Consider the following 25,721-nt stretch of genomic DNA (forward strand, 5'->3'; position numbering starts at 1 on the left):
AACAACTTGTTCCTACTGCGATAATTAAATATCTGTTCTCGAAGGTACTATTTGTATATTACTAATTGAGAACCGCTGTTACGAAATCCTTACTCGAAAATATTTGGAATCCTTGAATGCCGCGCGAGCACAACATTACACATCGGGTCTCGAAGCCGCAATGTTCCTATCAAGCTTCACTCGCTCGATTTTCCTTTTTATCTTCTTCTCCGGAGTGGTCACGAATTGTTCTGATCTCGAAGAAGCTGTGAAAAATTTGCGACAACTAGTGAATACAAAATCTTCGCGAGTGACACGGGATTCCGAAGATATTTCGACGATTTGGCTCGATTACGAATTCAATAGTGGCGCTGGGAACAGAGAAGGTAACCGTAATTAGCCAAGAAAACCATTTCTAATGTTCTTATTCAAAAGTGAAAGAGTATTTTTATTTTAGAACTCGTCGTGAAGGATATTTCCATCCATGAATACTCAAATCTTCCGGAAACGGTTTCCCATTGGCAATTCCTGGAGATAAATGGCACCGGTTTCTTGATCCACACCGAGAAATCAATTTTATCGTTTCACAAACTTGATCTGGATAACGTTTCCACCGGAGATCCGGTGACTTTAAACGTCACCGGCGTTATATTGACGTATAAAGTAATCGGATTGAACAATTTTCAATCAGGAGATACTTTAGAAGTGGACGTTGTAGCTGTTTTATGCGTGAAATCGGGCAGCGTGACTTCCTTGCAATGGTACAGGCTCCTCGATGGCGAGAGTTTCCAATTTTTCTGGCTGTGGCCGGTCCAGAAGCACATCAAAGACTTGGAAATCATTCAATATGGCGATCGAAAGGAATTATTACTGTTGGAGGAGGATGAGATACTATTTGGGGCACAGTATTCGCCTGTTAGCGTTTATAGCTTCAGCATCGATTTTTCGAACAATTTCTTTCATTTCTGGTGATGCACTTCTCTTACAAAATTCTTCTTTTTTAACAAATGGTTTTAGACTAAATTTTATAGTTGATAATATTACGATAAGTAAAATGGTAAATGTAAAATTTTTATTCATTTTTATTTCAAGAATCGAACAAATTGAAGTTTGTACGTATCGAATCAAACAGAATTACAATGATTTTATACGATTTAAAATAATTTTAAAAGATTCCAATCAATATAGTGTTTATATTAGTTTAAATTTGAATGAATTCGAAGGAGCTGAAGTAATGGAAAATATTTTATTTAGGCTCACTCAAAGGCCACTTGCACCGAAAGTGAACGAAATGCAAATCTGCCCGATCTACGAAACCATGTCCTTCGCTCTTCAAGGCGACAGCGATGTATTTCTCTATGAGTACAAAGACATCACCGTTGATACCATTTTCCAACCGCTGCAAACTATCAAATCACAAGATTTGAGGAACCTTGTATGCTTCGAGAGCGGTTACTTGCAGTTTCTAGCTATATCAGGACCGGAAGCTGGCCTCTTTCACTTCTTCGAGGGTGAATTTCATTACAACGTCGAGTCTGAAGCCAGTTTCGGTGAAATTTTTTGTCAGACATTTCTATGATCGTTGAAATTTGAAATGAAATTGTTAATACCGCTCTGCAGATGTCTCAGAAATATCATGGATCAAAGATATCAGACTGGATACATACAGGGATGAATCGTTATTACTTATCCAACTGAAAAATTCGACTGTGATAGCTTTAACCTGGCAAGGATTAAGTTTTAAAAGAATACAGTTGCCGAGTAACGTGCTCGATCATTTTGATTTGTCGAAGATCACTGTTATTCCGAAATTTGGATTCATTCTGGGAAATAAGTTTGTGAAATTTCACACTGAATTAAAAGACTTGAAACATCCGTCTCAGCATACCACGGAGAGATTATTAATTTTGCAACGTTTGTTAAACGTAAATAGTGCTTGATATTAAAATTAAAAATATAAATATGTTATAAATATTGAAATATTCTTTTAATATAATTGGTATAATATTATAATTTTAATATTATATTTAAAAAGTCCACAGAAAAATTACGAAATCAATTCTAATATTTTTTCAGAGCCCTTTGCACCATCAGGAAGAAATTTTTAACAAAACGGAATCGTTTCTCGAGAAAAGTTACTTTAAAAATCCCGTGGTCACCGGATTTTGGAACGTGAGCGAAGTGAATGCGGAGAATGCAACCATAACCGACAATGTCACGTATCATTACATTACAGTTGGATCCATGAATCTAACGATTGAGGATTTAAGTGTCAACGCGACCGATTACACGGAAAAACTTAAAAATTTGGAACGCAAGCTTCATCGAATCGATTCTAATTTGGAAAACGCTCTGGATTCGAATTTAACCGAGCTAAATCTTAATTCCGAGTTAGAAATATTTGGAAATATTCATGTTCTAGGAAATTTAACAGTGGAGAATTTAACAGCAGAGTTCATTAACAACATCGATGTGTCGAAAAATGATTTTCCATCTCGGAATGAGAATGTAATCCGAGAACTGAACAAGCTTTCTAGCATAATAGCTGATAATTTGACCATCTATTCGTTAAACGGTATTCCATTGAGTGATATTCGTTTTTCAAATTCGTTTAAAGATTACAGTGGAATCGATTTTTCAAAGGTAACACAAGCTGTTGTGGGGGGCGATTTGTTTTTCGAGAAGATTAATGGAGTCGACTGGGACTCCTTAATGAAGAATGTTGTGTGGAAGAATAAAAAAACGTTTATCCCTGGAAATACTGTCGTTGAAGGGGTAATATTAATAGATTATTATTAACGACGTACTATTAATAAAATATTTTTTAATCACCTTGAAACTTACTTCTGAAGTTCAAGTGATTTTTCTGTAACTGTGTTTAAAACAAGAAATCGATTAAAAACTAACAATTGGGTCAGGGTAAACATAATTTTGAATGGATTCATATTTTTTAGTTTTTAAATGTGTATTAAAATAAATTCTTTAAATATTTTGCTATGAGACACCTCCAATTTTATTTTAATTTAAAGATGCATATAATTAATAATTTTAGACGCTAATCGCAGACAATGTAGAGATAGAAACGCTGAACGAACTCGAATATCCAGATGACTATGTTCTGATCAACGATGACATGCCAACGAATGTAACTGGCAGAAAATCATTTAACCAGTTGCTCGTACAGGACCTGCATGGGCTGAAAACGATAAATGGTATTGACATCGACGATTTCGTAATTCTGCACAAGGACAACGTGTTGAACGAGGAAATTACGTTCGAAAATTTGGAAGTAGAAGGTCCTACTCAGGTAAATTACTAAAATTTCGAATGGAATATTATATTATTATCTGTAAGTAATTGAATAATGCAGATTGACGGTGAAGTAGTCGGAGCAGAGAGGGAAGAAGTGAAACTGATAAACGAGACCTCCGAAATTACGTCGCACATTATCTTCTCGAATCTGACAGTGGTGGGGAACATAATCTTCGAAAATTTGTTCCACACTAAGAATCCCTTGCACTTTGACGATTTATTATTGAAAACTGATGAAAATGTTAAAATTACTGGCACCAAGACATTTTTGGGTAACGTTGGGATGAGAGGCAATGTAACGATCACGTCTGGTTTAATTAATGGACACCCGATAGAAGATTTCGCGACCACAAACACTTACCAGGAATTTCCTAGTAATGATACAATTTTTATAAACCATTTAAAAAGTCATAAATTCCACCACAAATAAATATTGTTTTTAGATTTAACGAAAATATTGTCAAACGTCAGATTCGAGAATGTGACATATGGATCGATAAAGAAATTGGAAGATCTTCTGAAAGAAACCGGAAATTCCGAAAACTGCCAGGAGAAGATGATCGTATTGAAACCTCCTATTGTCATAGATGAATTATCTTTTAACAGTATAAACGATAACATGACGTACGATGAATTCTCGAACAGTGTGAACGAAACGTTCCAAAACATTATTCTGGAGAACATAACAACTGAAACATTAATGTCTAACGAGATTGCACCTAAAGTTATAAATGGCGTTAATTTCACAGATTTCATTAAAAATCTGGAATCATTGAATAATATAACAGATTACTCGATAGATGATTTGGAAACTGACAATTTGGACGTGAAATTTATCAATGAAATGTCACTGGATGAAATTAATGACCTGATAGGTAGTATGAACATGTTGTTAGAGGACATTTCTAATAGAAACGCGAGTCTAGAGTCCCTTCGAGTCACTGGGAAGATCAAAGTCAATCTGATCAATGGAATAGTCCTGAAGGACCTCTACAAAGAAAATCATACTGTGATCTTCAAAGATGACGTTAATATAGGAAAGTTAACGATCCTTGGATATTTAAATGGCTTCAACTTTACGGAAAATGTCTTGGATACGGTACTGAAGACTGATACAGATATTGTAATACATGGACATAAGACATTTGAAACTGTGAACTGTAACGAATTTGAGGTGGCTACTTTAAATGATCATCCTTTAGAGAACATTTTCGATCCTACGAAGGACCAAGTGCTGTCTGGTTCTGTGATAGCAAATGGTAAATAGAAAGTTTGTGTGATTTAAGTTTCAAGATTAATTATTAATGATTATTATTAGTATTATTATTTATCAGTTAGATTAATTATTTCGCTAAGATGTAGCACTGTAAGTACATATTAAGATTCATTTTAGATTTATTAATAATTACTATAACTAATAATTATTATTATCATTAATAACTTCCTTAATCTACAATATAATACATAGAAAATTTTGATGTATCACATAAGTATTTTTTTTTTCTAAGGAACTGTGACGGTTCTGAAAAATTTCCACGCAACCGGAAGTATAGACAACATCAAATTCCAAGACTTGATGGACAGATTCAAGTTCCTAGGGAACAACAGCTATGAATTTCATGGGAACGTTCGTTTCCAGGAAAATGTATCGGTTGAAAATCTCATTGCAAACGGGACGATTCAAGGCATAGACTTCGATAGTTTTCTTAAAACGACAATTTCCAAAAACGAAGACAACGTCACCATTTCCGGCACGAAAGTGTTCGAAAATTCTGTCACCTTCAATAATAAGTTCACCGTGCATGAAAAATTGAATGACATCAATCTGAAGAATTTCTGGGAGAACGTAGTTTTCATTGACAAACCGTTTTCCATCAAATCGAAGATTTTCTTCAAAGATGGTATTAAAGTTGAGAGGGATTTAATCGTTGAAAAAGATCTCGAAGCACAATCCATCATGGGAATCGACATAAGCGAACTGAAACTTGGTATTCTGTATTCGGACAGGCCTAATTATATTAAAGGTAATTCTATTACTTTTACACTGTGCTTTTTGCAACCTGGATTTAAAATACTTTTATATCCTGTTTGCAGAGTCCATTGAGCTAACTAATGTTACCTTTAATGAAGATATTGAATTGAATAATATTAATGGCTTGAACATGAGGCTACTGATATCGTTGAAAAATGAGCAGACCATACCAGTCGAAGTGCTCAAATGTCGAAACGTCACTGTTGACAATTACCAACTTTTGGGAAAAATTAACGATGAGAGTTTGGATACAGTTCAAGAGACGACATTCATGGTATGTAACCCAAAATTAGTGGAATATTCATTTAACGACCTTCTTTGATCTTGAAATTTCTTTGAGGTTTCCGTTACAACCAGAATAATTAATCGAAGATAAATACTTTATTTAAACGAATTGTTTAAAATACCTGCTAATGTTAAGAAACATTTAGTAAATTTTTAAATTTGTGAAATTGTATATTTTTGGTTTTTTCTAGAAAACTGGCAATCAGAACATCACGGGACACATCAATTTCAAGGGTCACGTCCACACTCGTCGTGATTTTAACGCGCGCTTCATCAATGGCATCGATCCAACTCGAGTAATTCCCTTAAATTCGAAGAGCACGTTGGAAGGTGATTATTAGAGGTCCACATCAACGAATCATTTGTTGAAAAACTAGTTGTACCAGGTGATTAACATTTCAGGCAACTTTAAATTCGAGAAGCCAGTAATTCTGAACCAAAGTCTCCGAGTGTTGGGTAGATTGAATGGTATAGACCCTAATCGTTGGGAAGCTACCGCTGTGAAGGCGAGTAATTTCATGCCGCAGATTATTACTGGTAACTGGACGATAAATGGTAGCGTGTATTTTGAGAATAGAGTTACTGGAAGTAATGTTTTAAATGGCACCAGGATTGATCAACTGGCGGACACCTTGGGAAAGAGACATTTGGAGATGGACGCTTTGGTATCGGAAACATATGTACGATGAGTCTCTCTTTATATAAATATCATTATAGTATTAGATTTATAATATATTTAATACCAATTATTAATGTAAATATGAAATAATAACTAATTAATACTGTAAATGTTAATATATTATCACTTAATATAGCAAATATTAATAAATAATTAATTACTACTATAAATATTAATTGATAATCGATGAATATCGGAAATATTAAGTACTCATTAATTAATACTATAAATAATAATTAATGTGTTAGTGTTAATCATATAATGAATTAGTATTAATATTTTGGATTCCTCAGTTATCGAAATTCTCCAACTTTTACAGGAAAGCCTGGACAGCATATGCCTGGATCTAAAACACCTAAAGCATTACTCCGAGAAACAAATATACAGGTTCAGCTCGTTCGACTATCTGCAGGTCATCGAGTTCGACAACCGTATTGTCAGTCTGCACCACTTCGAGCTGGAGGGCTTGGACTATCTGATGATAAGCTACAGTACCTGCCATATGCACACGTACTTGTTCACCGGGAAGAAATTCGAGTTGGTCGCTAACGTGCCTAATTTCGGAATAATTGATCGATGGACTACATTTAGGCACAACGGCTCTGTCTATTTTCTCACTTCAGGAACGCAAGACTGCGGAAAAAACTACACAAATTTGTGGAAACTCGAACACGAAGAGTTCACAGTGAGATTTCTTCTTTTGAAAGAAAATAAAAACTGGTTCATGTACTTTATCGCGGTTTATCTATTTCTTGCAGCATGTCTCGAGTCTGGGTCACAAGATAGGTAGTAGAAAGGTGGACGAACAGGTTCTTCTGATGATGATTGATCGAAAAGACGAGAAACGATCCTCGAAAACAGCTAATGAAGACCTGGAGAAGGTTATGTTGTCCCTAGCAGGTGACGATGACGTGAAAACCATTTTGCAGGACGACCATCTGCTGCTGAATAGCAGGCAGAGGTCTTACGAGTACGATGTCGGTAAAACGAGGAATACAATTGTTGAAAGAAGGTCTGGGAATCCGGAAATTTTTCATTTTAAAGCGGGAGTGTTCGAGAAAGAGATGTTCTTGTACTACGATGAGGACGTTAGCGAGGATCGAATATTCGTGAGTTGAATGTCACTCACTGAAAAGTTTCGATTTAGAATATGGGGGACATGAATGTTATTTATATATTATACATTGAAACAGAAAATTATTTCTCTGGTTATTTATCTATTTATTAACTTTGTAGATTTACAACAATAATGAGCCACGTAAGATTCTCCAGACCATAAAAGCTTACAAGCCAACATCATTCGCGGTTCTTAATTTCGAAGGAAATGTCGAGACACTCTTACTTTTCGTTGAAAATAAAAAGTATCTTCGAATGTATGAGTACAGAGGTAACAAGTTCAATTTCAAATAAAATTTCCATTTGATCATATTATTTCAAAATATGTTCGAAATGGTAAGTTCTTTAATTTTTCGTGAAACACGGTTACATTTTGCAGGCGTAAAAGGCTTCACGTATAGGGACAATATTATAATAGACATCGATAAGTTACTCAGCTTCAAAATTCGCAAGTATGATAACTTAGCAAAGCGCCAGTATCTTGCTTTGATCCACGAAAATCGATTGACAATATTGGAGGCGAATATGTATGGCGAAAAAACTGATATGGATTGGTTAACGTGTTAAAAGATTAATACTTTCACTATTATCATCAGTATAAACAGAATAGATATTAAAAATATCGATAAAGTAGTAATTTATTTATATTTAGAATTATTTATAGGAGTTTCCTATACGTTATTTATAGAGGTACTTATAGAGCTGTCATTTATAAAGTTTTGTACAAATCTGTTAGCAAGTAATTGCAAATATCATAATGGCGTTACGTTATAAATAAATACTGTATAATTGTCTGTAATTATCATAATATTCCTATTAGTGAAACTGTCAAACGGAAAAGTTGTTTTTCAATAAACACCTCCTAATCGTTTCGCCTTGTAAAAGGCAATAATCTCTTCGTCAATTTCCGGGTCACCTGTCAGAGGAAGCGAGGCCTCGAAGCTGTCATTATTCGTGTCACTCTCCGATTTTTTATTCGAACATTCCTTAGTTTTAGTCGTCGCACTAAAAAAATTCGATGTTTCCGGCCAGTCAGGCGTGAAACTGCGAACACTTAACTTTCTACCGCTTCTTTTACTTCTATTATCTTCCATTTCGCTATTGGGAGAATACACAACGCTTCTGGTGGAATGTGTTTTCGCGTCTTTCTCTTCGTTGCAAATAACGCTTGCTTCGAGCGGTTCTGTGAAACTTCGCGAGGTCACATTATCAACGAATCTATCAATATTTTGTAAATGACTAGAAGTAGATCTTGAGGAAATTGAAAAATTGAAATTATCATTTTTGATAGTGGGTACTTTGAATTCTTTTCGAGTACTAAAGCTATTTGAGTTCGAATTTGGTTCTATACTCTGGAATGTATCATCTGAGTGCATAAATGTTGAGAAATTCTTATTAGCATGAAATATGTTGTTCAATTTCAAGTCATAATTCTGTGCACCTGAATTCAATTCGGAATTCTGATCTTCAAAAGTAATTTTTAAAGGTATGGATTCAGTTGTGCATAATTCTACAGTTGATGGTGATTTAATTTGATTTCGAGGCACATTGAAACTCAACATTTTTTGATAGAATGGAATTGAGTGGTCGCTTTGGGTGACAGAATTTTCTGCTTTAATATTCTGGGAGTGACAGCTAGAATTCCCCTCATTTCCTTCGTTAATTGCGGCTGCTGATCGCGGACTACACCTTAATCGAACATTCTTTATCGTTGAGCTTTTAATTTCACTATTTTGGAATTGTGTTTTCTCACGTTTATGAACGAATTGCTGAGTTTCTTCATGTATATGTGCTTTACTTTTGTTAGATACTAAATTGTCTAAACTTAGATTAACAACGTTGCAGTTTAATAATTGTGGTTTTATATTATCCACAGAAATATGTTTATTTGTTGAAACTTGATCAAATGAACTTCTTCTGGTATTAATTTTTAATGCAGTGCTAATGGGGCTGGTGATACGTTCATTAATAAAATTTTTGTTAAAATTGCTTTTACTTTCGTCAGTGATAATACTCTGTAAATTATGATTAATATGACTTTGAATAGTTGATTTTGAATTTTTACATTTTTTCTTGTGCTTTTTTGGAAGAATGTGGTTGGAGATTGAAATTAGTTTGTCCACATTTATTTCGATATCTTTTACGTTCATTGTACGATTTTCTGAGACAGTTGTTAGTTGACTTTGACTATTTAAATTTTCAGTAAGTTGTGCAGTAGCTGAAATTAAATGTACTGTTATTTAAAAATAATTAATAGAATTTGTTTATGTTGAAGTATTTAAAATTACATGGTTCAACGGAATCATTCGTTTCAGCGTTATATTTAACATCTTCAGAAGTATCATTCAAAGTCAATGATCTATCAGTGAACATTAAGTTACTTTCCACGTTGCCATTTAATTCTAACAAAAATTAATATTGTTTCATAATAGAACAAACGATAAAAATGAAGGTAGATAAATAAGTCATTGAAAGAACCTTCCTTCAGGATGTACTGTCTTTTCCTCTTTTCCTTTCTCAGCAGATTGATTAACAGTGCTATGTTTGTCTCAGGAAGTTATCATATAATTACTGAATCTCATAAGCAATTTTTTCATGTTTAACAAAAATATTCATAGAGAACCTTTAATAGAAGAATTCAACAGAAGAACAGAGAAGACACAAATTAAAATGATGATGATTAGGATACAAATTTCCTTGTCTCTCTGATCAACCAAGTCCTTATAATACTTTAATTTTTGTAAGCAACTCTTTGGATCTCTGCTCAATTGGAAAGTTCTCCTAAAACTTTCGAAACAGTACTCGATACTCTTTGGATTATAACTCCAACAGATAATAGCTTTTGATTCTAGAAAATTTCTAATTTGAGCATCCAATTTCCGTTTATCCTCAGCTGTGAGTTCTTCAGATTGCTGTTTGTGGAACAATAAATAAATCATTATTTAATTTTCGTACTCTGACACGTATTATAAAAAATACTGCAAGAGTATACAGTTCGACCAGCCATCGTTCTAATTTGCTGCTTCAGTCTCTCGTTTTCTAGCTTGAGCAACGCGTTCTCGCTTTGAATGCTTGTCTCCAGAACCAGTTTCACGTCATTTTTAATCAGAGCTACCCTTTGAGCGAATCTACACGTGGAAATGGTCTCCTGGCGAGGCAAAAATTAATTAACGATTTCTCTTAAGCACAAGAAACAAGAGAAATTTATTCGGTACCTCTAAATTCCAAGATGCGACACTTAAGTTGGCCAACATGGCGGTCATGCAGTTTCCGCCCAAACTGTCTCTTAAAATCGACGTTAAACACGAATTTCTAAATATATGAATAACAATAATTACGTATAAATACTGATAATAGTAAAAACGTTGAAACACGGCAACTACCAATAACAAATTTTAACGCTAGACCGCAATAAATAATTTTAATTTTCCAATTCTGCAATTACTAATATTCTAAAGCAAACTTATTAAAATATACTCTTGCAATTTCACTAAGAAATGCATATCAATCGCATGAAATACTCGTTGTTATTAATTGTGCTGCCAACAATCTCTTCTGTCATAAATGCATACTCATTATCCTATTATTATTTGTTTACGTCTGTTGCGCATTAATAGTCTCGTATAATATTGAATCTGTCTTATCGCAAGATAAATGTGTTCATCAATAAGATCGCAGCATCAAATAACCAATCGAAAACTACAAATAACCACGTCAATCTTGTTAGGGGAACACAGTACCTGTACGGAATGTGACTAACGCTCTCCTGACCCAGACACACTATGACTTGCTCCAGGTAATGTAGGCTCAGGTTAATGTGTTTCGCCTCGGTCAGAATGGTGTCGGTTATAGAGCATTTGTAGACTCGTTCGGACCTATAGAAAATACCACGCTGAAAAATCGCTGTACCGTTACAAAATTTGCCATCCCGTCCGTCCGTGAAAGCCAACGGCAACGGAACGCGGTGCGGAAAAATGGCGGCGCAGCGCGGCGCGTCGGTCAAGTGGGTCGAGCGCGCGGCACTGATGATGTAATTGCGACAAGTTTGCCCGGGGAATGCGGGATGCTTGTCAGCGCGTTTATTTCCTTAACGCGGCATCAGGAGTCAACGCCTGATTAAAGTTCCTTTGGCTATCTTGATCGCTGCTGGTTGCAATCGAGACGGTTCGCGGAGAAAAAATGGCGGAAGCGTGCGTGCGTGCACCGTTCTTTTACTCGATTTCTGGAAAACATGTGTTTCTTCCTTAATTTAATTTTTTTAGTGGGAAGTACTGGGAATAGATCGTGTTCCGTGGACTTTTGTCCAATTATTTAGCGTTCCTTCTCGTCTGTTCTGTTAATTATTGTATTGTGATGTGTTAGGTTGTTAAAATTCATTTGATACTGGTGGGTTAAACTACATAAAATAATATTCTTTCGGTTACTGGTCAATGAGCTTCAAATGCACAGTAATTATCAATCTAATAAACGCTTGATTATGATACTTCGTTATAGCAATCTTTATAGCGGGTCGTCTATATTCAGGAACTAGCTGTCTGTTTCCCGTAGTCCGTTGCCCTTGTACCTTCAGTCGATACGAGAACCGGCGAGATATACGAACCCAGCTAGATCCACCAGGTGTACTTTCGCTCGCTTATAGTGATCAGCGCCAAATTCCTTCATAGAGAGCACGATGGTAAAGATGCAGTGCGATCTTGATGACTGGGGGTTCATTGGAGTCTCTGTAGTAACCCTGCAAAAATGTTTGTTAAATTTATACGAAAATATTCATAGAGTGCCTTTAATTCGTGATTTCTTATTATCGAAAGTAAAAGCAATCAAAAAGTTTCAATCTATTATCAAAATATAGATTAACGATAGTGATAATGAATCGTCTATAAATCAAAATGATTTTTAAGGTATAAATTGTAATAGATTATTTATATTATCAAAGTTTCAGTTGTTCAGTTGTTCAATTGTTTAATCGTTCGATTATTGAGTTATTTACCTATTTAGTTATGTAAATGCTTAATTATTTAGTTATTTCTCTATTTAAAGGATAATATGACCACAATCCCCAAAAACGGGCATACCGATTCCTATCGCCCACCAAAAGCAGCTCGTAAGCATCCTCCAAGCATCCGACCGTATGAAAGCCAAGATTCTTCAAATGCAACTGGCCATTCTCGTCTTCCTGAATAGTCACCCGACTGAAACGCATCGGGAAATCATTAAAATGATTCCCTCCTCGCAGGTAGCGGGGGATCAATCGACGATCGCTCGAAACTCGCGTGCAACAGATGCGATCAGAAAGTTCGCGGATTACGTAAAACGTATTCCTAGCTGATTAATCGGACTTCCGCTGTCAGCAGCCGGGAAAATGCTGATTAATCGAGTCCATGCTAGGAAAAATATTCGCGTTCGAACGAGGCGGCGGCTCTCGGTGTTCCTCGAAGCGATTGGCTCGCGTTGGGCAATATATCAAACGCGATAAGGATCTTTCCTATGAATTTTCCTGCGTGTTTACGCGCGGAACAAACAGACCGAACGGCAAAAAAATACCGCGACTCATTATGCTTTTAACCCAGCCGCGAATTCCAATAGTTGTCTCGAAGTGAAACTGAACACACGGAGTTCCGCATTTGCGCGACTACACCCGCATTGTTAAAGACAGGGTCTACTTAACTCTACGGAGTCATCGATCCCTTGTCGATTTACCACATTCGCAAAACTAACCATTTCGTTATTAACTTTCTAATGAGAAAGAAAGTAACATATTCACTTCCAAAGACAGCATTACTTTTATACCAAGTTACGCATTGTTCCACTACATTCAATAATGAACAACGATGTTCAATTACTCCACAGCTATGCTACTCAAATACGAATAAAAGAACGTTAATTAGACATTCTATTAACCCTTTGTAGGCCCGTGTAACTTTGAAGTCACATATCAATATATTGGCATCCTGTTAATTTATTTCATTTTTCACGGCAAAGTGGTGAATAAAATGAAGTAATCAGTTAACTTGAACTTTTATACTCTCAGGCGTGAAAGTTCAATGTCATTCTAATTTGAAGGATACAAAATATATTAATTTAATAAAATTATTCAAACTATTGAATACATTGTTAATTCGTTTTCATAGATGCATATTCGTTAATTTCGTATGGCAGATATTTTGTTATAATCATGAAACATAATTTGGCCCATAGAGGGTTGACTATTCCGCGTTCAAAATACACAATTATAAAACAGATTAACTCGAATATACAAAATTCCACTGTGAAACCCTCGTAGTTAACCCTTCACCCCACGATTTCTTTCGCAACCACGTTGCTATTTTATCCTTACCAATTTATTAGAGGAGAAAGGAATTTGATTTCACTGTAAGCCAACATCTGTTCGGCACACTCGATATTGATAACGGGAAAATGATACTGTGTTTCGACCGAAAAGTATTACTAGTATTCAGATTTGTCAATGCGAAACCCGTGCCAGCGAGCCCCGTTCGAGAACCGTAAGCCGAAAGGTTAATAGAGTCCGTAGTTTGGATCATTGAAATTCGCCCGCGACGAAAGGCAAACGACTAGAAACTAGGAAGGAATAGAGCGGTTGCGAGTGTTGTGTTCCGTATTAGAACTAGGCTGGAATCACAGCCGAACACGTAAGTTTCCCTTAAAGGTGGCAGCCTTTTTTCCTTACGAAATCCGCGGGTATCCGCGTCCGCGAATCTCGGGCTGCCGCCATTTACGTCACACGGACTTACGGTAAATCTTCCAATCTTGTAACTGCGAGCTCTCGTTGCCGCCTATCCAGCAGGTCGTAGCCGTTCTCGTTGTAAATCTCCAGAAAAGCCACCTCGACGGTGTACACGTTCTCCGGCTGCTGCGCGGAAGTTTAAGGGCGTAAGCAGCGTTCGCGGATACCTTCGACTCGCTGGGACACGGGTCGGCAACCTGCTACTATTTCATCCTAAATCTGTGCCTCTTTGCACTATAATAATTCAAGTTGAACTAAAATAATTTCATTTTAACACATCGTTCGCTGGTATTATAGGATTCTTAGTCTATCTCTTGACCACTAATCCTTCATTGTTGCAACGTTTTAGATACGTATAATACAAATGCAACATGATGTTAAAAAACCGTATTCTTTCGTGTAGTTCCTTGTAGAAGCTTTCAAATAAATTTAAGGGAAAATGACACTTTATTGGGAGAAGGTTGCCGACCCCTGCGTTAGGACAACCCTAACCTTTCCGATGATGTCGAACAGGTACTGCAGGCACCTGGGTATGATGCCGCGGTCCTCGCGTCTTCCTTGATCGCCGATTATCGAGTACGTTTTTCCACTGGCCGTCTGTGAAATTTGAGATTGCGGAAAGAGGAGAAGAGATGACGATGGTTTGATACTCGAGAATATTTTGATGAATGCAGAGAATATTTAAATGTAAGTGGTAATTTATATTTTAAATTAATTTAAATAGTTTAGCTTAATGGTTTGACTGGGGTAGTTTCTTAATGGATCTTTTAATGTTTTGAAGTGAAAATTGAATGTCTAAATATTTAATATTGTGGTTATTAAAATTATTATTATTACAGTGTTATATTCTTAATAATATAATATTACGTAATAGAAGATTAACGATTCCATGGGGAATTTATGAGTTGATAAGTTCACTGAACCATTTATTAGAAGATTACCTGACCATAAGCGAAAATGGTCCCGTTGTAGCCGTCCAGGGCGCTTTAATAAACGAAATCGCAACAGACGTGAACGAACAACCGCGGGGCGAGCCTGTTCCGCGTTAATTAACGAACGATACGGTTCCTTTTACCTTTCCATTACCGGCCGCGCCACGTTCTCGAAGACGTCCTCCTGGGACGCGGATTCCTCGAACACTCGGAAGAAACTGAAAGTTTCGAGTGCCTCGTAAATGGTAACAGGAATACCGGACGGATCGCGACGTCGCGATAACTCACGAGTAATTCCATGACTCCGGACGATTGTCCGGATAGTCCTTCGTTTTTTGCGTCCGGGACAGGAGGATCAAGAAATCTTCGTTCGGATTCTCGTCGGGATGACGATGCACTTTGTAGTTCTTGAAAGAACGCGAACAAGATCGATAAGCATGCGATGAAATTTCTAGGTTAATAGATGGCAGCATATAAAGGATTCTTCATTTTATATTCTCCGGGTGATGTGTAAAGGAATTTTAATCGGGCACTTGTAAAATGGAAGACACATCGTTTAATCGTCGTGCCAGTTTCCTTTATTTGCCATTTCCTTTTACTTGTACCAGTTAACATTCTTTTAAATTTCATTTTCAGAGCATAAACCGAAGAATCTACGCTGGGATGGAGATATTTAAATGTTCACGCGGATGCGCGGCGGATTTACATAAATAAACGTGTGTACCATTGCATTCTTCCGGTTCATTTCCGGTCTTAATCTCGCATAGACTTTGATCGCATTCTTGACCATCTCGCTCGTGTAACCTGTTCACCTACTATCGGAAAGGAAGCTGGTGTTTATTGATCGATGACGGACGATCGGTTATCGGCTACTTTCGAAACGAATGCCCCATGCTCCATCAGTGACACTGGATTTCTAACTAGCAAGTGGTAATTGCTTGGCGCGGATCATCGGCCAGGTGAAATCACCGCAACAGTATTTACCGTATTCTATTTACTTATTATATAGGTGATCGGAGTGAAGTGGGTAATTTGTAATTAGCAGCCGACGGCTACTTTCATTACACGTATCGGGGCTCGAAGCTTAAACGGGCGACAGGAAGAAATCGATTGCGAAAAGACTTATCGAAACGGCAACAATATTTACTGTTTTATTTACGTATTATGTAGGTGATCGGAGTAAAGTAGGTGATTTATAATTACCGGGTACTTTCATTACACGCATCGAGCTTAAGCTTGAACGTTTGGAAGAAATTGATCGCTCCTGGAACCTGTTTCCTCAAAAGATAATGGGAATAATTTGAATCAAGGCGAGCGGAATTAAATATTAATCTTCTTGTAATATACTCAATTACTATGCGATATTTCACTCTTTTTTATGCTAATCAATTCACTACTGAACTACATAAACTCCTCGACGAAATACAAAACTAACTCTTTCGAAAGTATTAAAAACAAAAGAATGACGTAGTAGAAAGATGAATTAAGACTAATAATAACAATAACAACAAGAAGAAAACATTAATAATTTGCATTAGAAAATCAATCAGTAGTAAACATAAACGAAAAATCAATATTCTTAAAATCTATAATCCAGGATCACCAGGTACCACGAATCCAACATCAATAATACATCTAACAATACAAATTCCAAATTTCTCTTGAAACACTGTCAAAGCATCGAACTATCAAAATTACCATTCAACCCCTGCACAACACTAGTGGCGCTGTCAAGTATTCCAAGAATTCCAAGGATCATAGATGAAACGAAACAACATAGAGACCGCAAATCCCCAGAACTTCCTCCCTCTCATCTCGATATCTCGAGCGAGGTCGCGGAAACGGTTCGATTGATCGATCCACCCTCCTCGTTCGAGGAGGGAAAGTAGCGAACCAGAGAGAAAGAGAGAAAGAGAAAACCGTGAGCGCGAGAGGCGTAGGAGAGCGAGAGGTCGCGGTCGCCTAGGCGACGACGTCGTCGTCGTCGCGACGTCGGCGCAGTGCGTCGCCGTGTTGGGAGAGCCGCGCCGGGTCGTCGGTCTACACGATGGCAGGCCAGTGTCCCGACTTTTCTCGGCTTTCGCGTTGTTCCTTGTCGTGCCATCCGTCGCGCGTTACCCGACGTCATCCCGACGCCGTCGTCGCGGTCAGACGCTAGCGTCGCGGCGACGAGACCAAAAGCCGACAGATAAAACGAGGAAAGAAACGAACCCAGGAACGACGAAGACGAGAATCGTTCCTCTCCCGCAAAGGGGACGTCGATCGATGTCCCTTGGCCGGTTTGATCGTTCGTCGCGGACGACGATCCCCGTTGTCACAGGGACTCCTTCGTACCAGTAAAACCGGTGACTCGGATATTACGTGCCTTCCCATTGGTGACCAACGCCTATCCGCGATTGTTACCTGGATACTCATCTTAGAGGATCCTGTAGACTCTGCCTTGGAGAATCATGGGATTAAGGGATTTTCCTGGTCACCTGTGAAGCTGATTTTCGAGTAAATTGATAAAGGTTGCAAGAGGAGTTATCAATGCTGTGGATACTCATACCCTATCTTAGAGGATTCGTGGATTGTATTGGTTATATGTGAAGCTGAATTTGGAGTAGATTGATAAGAAAGACTGCAGGAAGAGCTACCGTTAACCTGGATATTTTACATCGTATTCTATCTTAGAGGATCAGAGGGTTAGAGGATTGGTCTGGTTACCTATGAAGATTTTCGAGTGATGCTATAAAGGACGTTGCAAGATCTTCCGAGCTGAATGATCGATCAGGCTGATGCGGGCGTTTCGCAGGCATGCCCGCCAATCTAGGGAACACCGCCGCGTGAGAAGCTGCCGGGACATGTGCCTTTTGGCCTCCTATTGATCGGTGCGTCCCGACGCGACCACCGGATCCTGACGTTTCGGGATCACGGGCTACTACAACCGGTAATGTATTCTGCTAGATGTCTTAGACTTTGTTTAGAACTTCAATTTAGGCGACTGTTCAAATCAGTCGGATTGATGGGAACAGGAAATTCGAGGTTTGTGATCATCGCGGTGGAAATATTTCCTTTTTCATTGGGTCATTGTACCTTGCGTGACACTGTAGCTATACTTCACACCGCACCGACTGCCATTCCGGTATATGTGCAACGGTGCTTTATTTTAAGAGTACACACACTTTGATTTACAGGCTGGCTTGTAAACGGGTGGTACGACTGGGAAGAGGATGATTCTACATGGGGAAATAAAATGGATTTTTGCTTGATGATCTCTTGTGTCTGGGGAGAGTCTGTGGAGCACACGTGCAGTTGATTAATTCGAATAGATGGGATTGAAGTAATTAGTAGTATGTTGTTATACCTGGAAAATGAAGGAAAATGTGAGGAAAAATCTCTCTCTATTGGAAACTTCGTTTCCGAGGAAATTCACTTTGACAGTTTGTTGAACACGGTTGTGCTCTGTTAACTGTCGATGGGGTATAACTCGATTTTCTTTGAAGTGAAAGGAAACTTCAAATAGGAAAGAATCTCTTTCACATTTTTTACTTGGAGAACAACTCTTTGTCGATTTTATTCATTTAAAAGGTAGCTAAGCGCAGATGTGCTCTACAAATATTTTAGCCCATTTTTGTTCAAAATGAAATGTATATTATAGATTGAAAATAGTTTCTTTTACACGTTTTATTCACTTCTCCATGTAGATTCATAATCTTCCAAGTCAAACATTATTATCGACACCACAAGAGATGAAGTTATACCGTGACACAAATCATCAAAAAATAAATCATGTAATTATGATTTTATCAGCTGGCAACCCCAGTGTTTCATGCAGCAGTAAACGTGTCAACCGTTGATGGAACAGCATCGACAATAAGCGCCGCCATTAGAATAAATTTCACACAGCTTTTTAGTGCTTTGGAAACTACCTTAACACTCTGCTTCTGATTGAAGTGATAGGCGTTGGGAGTGACGTTCGTAAAATGGTATTTGAAGGTTCATCCTCTCAATAGATGGCAATAAATCCTCGAGTTCTCTCCATGAAGCGAATATATTACACAATTGGAATATAAGTATGTAAAGGGGCGTGTTGCTAGTTGTAAATCAGAGGTAGTAGTCGATCATGACAAGGATCGAAATCAATGGTACGCGAAATTCGGCATATAGGGCATCTGAACTAGCGATAGACTTGATACTAATATACCTCATGAAGTTCTTAATGAAATTGAAACTAAGAAATTAGAATTCTTCGTAATAATTACTCTCTTGACCTTCTTGCACCTTATAGATCCAGCAAAATTCAATTTTTCAGATGTATTATACAAAACATTCATTTTTAAGCGTATACAAACAATTATGTCACACGAATTTATGTGATAGACAAAGTGTTAAGAAATACAATGCTCAAGTATTGCTCTGGAATGTTCGATACAGAACATTATATAATATCATTATACAATATAATGTTATATAATAATATGAGAAAGTTGTTTGTTTGACTACCATTTAATACGAGCAATATCAAAATAAGAGCTGAAACGATATTGGAACTTAAATTAAATGAAATGTTATTTGAAATGACAAATAACGACGACAGAAACAATTGTACTACGACGCAGTATTAAAGATAATGAAATTTGAATCAGTGAAAGTGATAGAAAAAGATAGAGGAAGTAACGAAAGTATTGTATAAGTACAGTTACGAATTTAAAACGTGCTCGTGAGAGATTGAGGCTACTGAGTATGTATCTTCTAGATGTCGATACTTTTAACATCTATGCATTTATATATAAACACTTGTGATACTTCGTCACTAGGTATCAATATAATTTGAGCAATATTTATTTCCCACCACTAGTATACCAGAACTACCAAACAAATTGGCCCATTTTGGCTTCCTTTTTCCACAACTATTCCAAAAATAAACGCACATTTCTAAGAAACTGTTTAATAAACTGGCCCATTAATGTGTATTCCAAAATATAAATCGCTCAAAATCTTAATAAATGAATTTTATTCATTTGCATACGGAAATGCATGTTAGGTAATTGAACTGCTTGATAGTACTAGTAGTAAACAGTGAACAGGATCGCGATTCCACGGAGTTAATGCCCGGAGAATCGCTGAAATTACGTAACGATGATCGACGGTTTCCTATCGCAGCTACGAACGATCGTTCACCGGGTTCAGCTCGATCTTTGGCAGAACCAGTCGGCCGGACGATGATTTCATGATCAGGGTCACGGATTCTATTTTCTCCGTGTATATCCAAATATATTCTTCCGAGCGCAAATAAGAGCCTCGGCAGTCACGTTCGGACGCATAATGCGCCGGCGACGTGACAGATTGTAAAAGTTACATGCCGAGGAGAACTGAGAATCTATGTCAATGACTGCGGATACTCGAGTCGTCGATGACGACTCGTTAGAACGTAATGGATGGTTATTGTACTCTGCATATCTCATTGATTTCGCAATTTTCTAAGATTTTCCAGTTTGAAAATCGAAACAAGATTTTTCGCTAGTTTTTATTTTAAATCAATAATTCTTCCATTGAAAAGATTACTTTGTTACAGATTTAACGGATACCTAAATATTTTTGAAATTTTTGAATAGGTTTATTCGACTTGTGTCATTAATTGAATACGAGTGTAATGAACTCTTTTCAACTTTTAACGTTATCTCACATAAAAATAAATGGAGTGTATTATTGTGGAATATAATATATATTTGCTATGGTAATTATGTGATAGGTAGTTGGAAGGGAAGCGTTTATTTCTTCAAAGCAAACATTTTTATTAGCAACATTTTTCTTTTAAGTAATTACTCGCTACGCGGAGATAGTTTAAATTAGATTTAATAAATATGAATACTATTCAGTCCATATGAATGAAAGAATTATTAACTATCAGTTGCGAATAGTTAACCTATATAATAAACGAACGCTTACAGCGAACGTATAGTTCTTTATTCTAACAGGGATTTTTCAAGAATAATATAATTTCGCTTAGACGGTTGTTAAGGGAACCATCGGACGAGAGGCTAATAAATAAATTGCATTTAAATTTCAAGTTCGATAGAGATTTCCAGCAATAAAGACCCCGGCAACTTAGCATCAAATAGTCTCCGGGGAAAAAGAAAATGTTCGTTTCTGCAGGAAAAATGACAGCGTGATTTTTTATCCATCGGTGTAACCATGAATTCAGATTGACCGATTGCGTTCATAAAATGGAAAATATGTAGTTCGCGGATGAACATGTAATAATAAAATCTCCGCGTTTCCTCGCAAGAAAATCCTGCTCTCATCCGTAACAACCTGTCATTACCTGTCGTCAGGACGGTTTCCCATTCATAAACAACGGGTCTCCTCCCAATTAGTCAGCGGGATAAATCAGGAGCAGTCCGGTATCAAGTTCAGACGGCGATTTCATCGAAAAACGAGGAACGGCGAGCACGGTGTGCGCCGAAGTCCCGATATCGTTCGCGAATACAAATCGGAACGGTGCTCCGAGTGCAGGTTACCCGGAGAAAGTCGTAAATTTAGAACTCGAGAGCCGGGTGATTTAAACTGACGCTTAGCGAGGCCAGCGCCGACATCCGAGCAACGATTATAGTCGTTACATCAATCAGCCCGAACGAATGGACGTATAATCCCGGTAATAAGGATCGTTCGAGGGTAAAATCGGGACGATTCCCGAGCAAGGTTTCGCGATCTCGGCCCGCGATCGCGGACCGTGCATCCTCTTCCTGACTCCTCCTTTTTTTTCCTGGCCGAATAAAAGAACAGGGAACACTACGGGCAAGGTGTTTATATTTCTCGGCCGTCCGCGCAGACGGGGGGAGGCGAGATCGTTAGTTAGGCGGCGTTCAGACTGCTGTTCGTGAGCAGCTTGCAAAATGCTCGGGAATTAAAGAGGTTGGACGAAGTGGAAACACAGACAGTTTTCTAAGAATGATCTTACTCGCCTATTTTTCATTCAATTTTGTTTCTACAATTTTTTCTTTTAAGGAAGTGACATTTTAAATAAATATTAAGTTGTAGTGAGGTACATTTTTGTTATTAAATTGATTTATACTTTGAACGGTTAGTATATCCGGGTTAATATAGTATAGAACCAGTTTTCTGAGAATGAAATCATACAAATCTTGAATAATATTCCCTAACATATAATAATATTTACTATGCTAGATATGTAAATGATTCGCTGAACACTAAAACTACACGTACTTCAAAGCAAACGCGTTATTCAAAGTTTCCCCCCTCAATTTCACAGGCAAGTGCAGACACGAGATAAAACAATTCGTCCTCCTTTTAAGTTCTGTAAACATTGGCTGATAGGTCTATTATCGTTCACACCAAACGAGTATTTGTTCAGTTGTCGCGAAACACACCGTCAAACGATGTCCTCGCGAGTTCGACATATTTGTAACACTGTTCGCAAGTGTTCTTAGTGAATTGAACGAGCAAACACTAAACCTGCAACTGTTCGTGGTGTATTAATAAGAGCTCGTCTAACTTCAACGTTGCTTTTCGTCAAGAGCAACTCGCGAACAGTTCCGTCCAGTCTGCACGCGGCCTTAGAAACCAGCATCAGCGACCGCGAACCTCTTTGAAGGCTATCCTGCGCCATCTGGAAACCTCGTTACGTTTAATTCGTCACGGATAATTAAGAGCCGAGTAAAAGTTACGCGAATCGACTGCAAGGTACCATTCCGATCGAAAGAAACCGTTCCAGTCGTGTCGGTACAGCGATCCAGAGGCAACCATCCTAAAAAATCATTAGTTTCCGCGTTCGATAGACCGGAAGCTGCGTGCAATGCGATCGACTTCCGGTTATTATTATTATAATTATTCTATTTAACGCGGCCTGTAATTACGCAGCTTACGTAACACCCGTTATGATCGCTGCCGTGTCGAGTAAATCATTATTTCCTTTATTGCACGGCTAGTTCTTGAAGCATGTTATGATTCTTTCTGATAACTTAGCGAAAGAAGCATAGTTGTAAAGCGACATTAAGTGCTATTGAATGATAAGTGCTTTCCTATAGAACTTGAACTGTATAATTGGTCGTATAATTGGTACGGATACTATTCTATACATACAAATTAACATTATTTCGTAGCCTACCGAGGCAAATGATTTAAAACAATCGCGTCTGCCAAATAACGTGGCATCGAAAAAACATCCTAAGGAATATGCTTATGATTAATAATAATAATAATACTTAAATGCAAAGCATGGACTCGAAAATATAAAGTAACCCCTAATTGAAACATTAAAAGACACGAGGTCGCATAAACGTTAATTAAAGAATTCACGTAAAGTCTGTAATGAAAAGGTCGAGTATCAGCGACGAAATAAAATCATAACTAAAATAAACCCACAGGAGCTGTCTAAATATGGTATTCAAGTTAGAATAATAAATGAGCATGAGATACTCTAATTAAATAATCAAATAATAGAAAAATCGAACAGACGAAATGGTCCTTGGAACCGGGACGAAGAGCAAACTGTGACGTGAGACGAGTTAATTGGATAATCGAGTGGCGATGAGAAAAGCGGAGGCAAGCACGCGTGACATGAAAGTGTTAATGAATCGGGTTACGTAACGCGGTGTACGCGGTGACCAGGAGGTCCGCGAAGTCCCCGTGGACGAGATAAGGAAGTTCCTGTCGGCGCTTTCTCTGCGTGCCGACACTTTCGGTTCGAAAGGATGCTCGTGTCTTCATTACGGGCCAAGCACTGGAACCACGCGATTTATCCTCTCCTATCGCGTTCCCCGCCGATTCCACTAACGCCTGCACGAATCTCAAATCTCTATCGCCAATTTTCATTAACCCATTACACGGTATTTCCATTGTGCATGCTTTCAGACGTACCGTGTTTTTCAGTAAATGGGCAAATCGGGTTTGCGGCCGCTGATCTCGGACTTTCATCTGCATCTATATAAATTCAGAATATTATTGGAAATGATACTTAGATCCGGTGAGTTCAGATAAATAATTGCTTCGAATTTGTTAAACCTCCATTTATCTTTTATCTTCTCGTGATTTTCGGGCTTCTGACTTTCTTGTCCAGGAATTATTGCATCAAATTCAAGCTAGATATACATAGGAATGTAAATATAATTATAATAGTGCTCATTGCGGTATAAATCGCATCGTTATCATTACTATTCCCCTTCAATCGTGCCCGTGTGTGTACGCGCGATCAAAAAATTAATTGTTTAGTAGATTAAGGATGAGAGATAAAACTTTCGACTCCTCTGGGCAAATAGGATTCATCTGTCAGGTATCTCTTAGCTAAATGGATTATTTAAACTCATTAACGGGACTTGCCATCTGCGGTTCTGCTAGATCGGCGCGTTCAATCAGCAGTTTTTTTCCTAATTTCACTAATAAACGCTGGCCAGAGTCTCTATAAACAATGCGACCTCGATGGGAGCGTCCTAATTGATTGCTGGTCGTAAAAGCGATCACGTTGTTTGACATCTTTTCATGTTCCCCTCGAGTATTACCTTGAATGCATACACGGTGATCCATAAACAACGTCTTGTACTTTCCGACGAATTTATAGTTTGAAATTAATTGAAAATTTCCAGGTAACTGTGTCTCTTGTAATGATCTTAAGAGCGCCAACCATTCAAATGTATATGGCACAGGTGCGCGAAGGAACGTTACTTAAGAGTCACTCTGTACATCGATTATCGTGTATCTTCTTTTATAGTCTACGCGACGAATACGATTATTAATCTTCGACCTTTTTTTTCACGAACAAGATCGAGCTATTCAGGATCAGCGATTCACGCTCGGTGAAAAGGTTAAATTCTCGCAAGGATTTTCACATTCTCGTTGCTCAATAAGTTGCCACGCATGTTTAGAAAGTCGCGCGGGATCGTGAAGTATCGGGAATTCCTCCGAAAAACAATACCGCTGAACTTGAGGAACTTCGGCGGTCGTTGCGGTTGCTTCGCGCGTTTGAAACCGATCGATGCGCAACACCGCGGTTCTGAAGTTTGTGGTCGCTTGTTCGATGGAACCGACGAGACAATAGTGTTGTTGAACAGGTGCAGAAAGTAATTATTATAACTCTACAATTAGTTCGACATTTTGTACTTCACTTCTGTTCGACGAACAAATGAATAAGCAGTAGCACTTTTGTATTATTCTATGAAATGGTTGATATACTTGAAAACGAAAGAAATTCCATTAGGTTTACCATAATGTCTTTTCGTCTTCTTCTAATGCAACATTTATAACATATAAGTCGGTATTAATCTATAAAAATTATAGACTAACAGTGAATTAGTAATCATTCTAAAAAATTGCAAAAAACCAATGCATACAATCCGTGATAAATGTTATAAAAGTGCCTAAAGTCCGAATGATTGTAGTAAAGCTTGCCTTCAAATTTCTTTAAAGAGACCGGTATACTTCTCGGTCAACTGATTTCCTCAAATGTGTGCCTACGTACTTCAATCACTGAAAAGTGTCCTGGCGTCATATATAATCAAGTGAAGTATTGGGGACAGAGCGAAGTACACCGATATCTGTCCCATTTAATGCAGAATCCGTGCTACGTAGACGTCGCTGCTAACCCAAATGATAAACAGCGCATTGCGAGAGGGTCCGCTGACATTTTCAAATGTCAGTGACTACCTA

The 25,721-nt window shown here is 37.7% G+C and overlaps 3 protein-coding genes across 3 annotated transcripts in view; 2 read left to right on the plus strand and 1 right to left on the minus strand.

The window, feature by feature from the left end:
• Positions 1-118: 118 nt before the first annotated feature.
• fs(1)N (female sterile (1) Nasrat) lies at positions 119-7,981 on the plus strand. The gene is made up of 16 exons (XM_031982474.2): positions 119-365; positions 437-947; positions 1,234-1,529; positions 1,600-1,904; positions 2,056-2,754; positions 3,032-3,286; positions 3,350-3,665; positions 3,735-4,550; positions 4,800-5,315; positions 5,386-5,597; positions 5,800-5,938; positions 6,011-6,288; positions 6,607-6,972; positions 7,046-7,396; positions 7,524-7,674; positions 7,783-7,981. Exons 1-16 carry the CDS (start codon positions 161-163, stop codon positions 7,968-7,970), a joined length of 5,604 nt encoding a protein of 1,867 aa, XP_031838334.2. The 5' UTR covers positions 119-160; the 3' UTR covers positions 7,971-7,981.
• Positions 7,982-8,117: 136 nt separating this feature from the next.
• On the minus strand, positions 8,118-15,867 carry LOC116429588 (uncharacterized). Its single transcript, XM_076365680.1, has 14 exons — positions 15,802-15,867; positions 15,366-15,484; positions 15,221-15,295; positions 15,087-15,129; positions 14,638-14,742; positions 14,153-14,271; positions 12,476-12,592; positions 12,004-12,135; positions 11,144-11,278; positions 10,619-10,715; positions 10,396-10,551; positions 10,093-10,315; positions 9,792-9,941; positions 8,118-9,621 (listed from the first exon to the last, which is right to left on the minus strand). Exons 1-14 carry the CDS (start codon positions 15,865-15,867, stop codon positions 8,252-8,254), a joined length of 2,907 nt encoding a protein of 968 aa, XP_076221795.1. The 3' UTR covers positions 8,118-8,251.
• Positions 15,868-17,083: 1,216 nt separating this feature from the next.
• The window catches only part of DAAM (disheveled-associated activator of morphogenesis-like protein), a 97,645-nt gene continuing 89,007 nt past the window's right edge, over positions 17,084-25,721 (plus strand). Inside the window, exon 1 of the mRNA XM_031982198.2 lies at positions 17,084-18,006. The gene's annotated coding sequence lies outside the window, so the exon portion shown is untranslated. The remainder of the gene's footprint in view (positions 18,007-25,721) is intronic.

Source organism: Nomia melanderi, chromosome 3 (genome assembly GCF_051020985.1).
Source record: "Nomia melanderi isolate GNS246 chromosome 3, iyNomMela1, whole genome shotgun sequence".
NCBI classification, from domain to species: Eukaryota; Metazoa; Arthropoda; class Insecta; order Hymenoptera; family Halictidae; genus Nomia; species Nomia melanderi.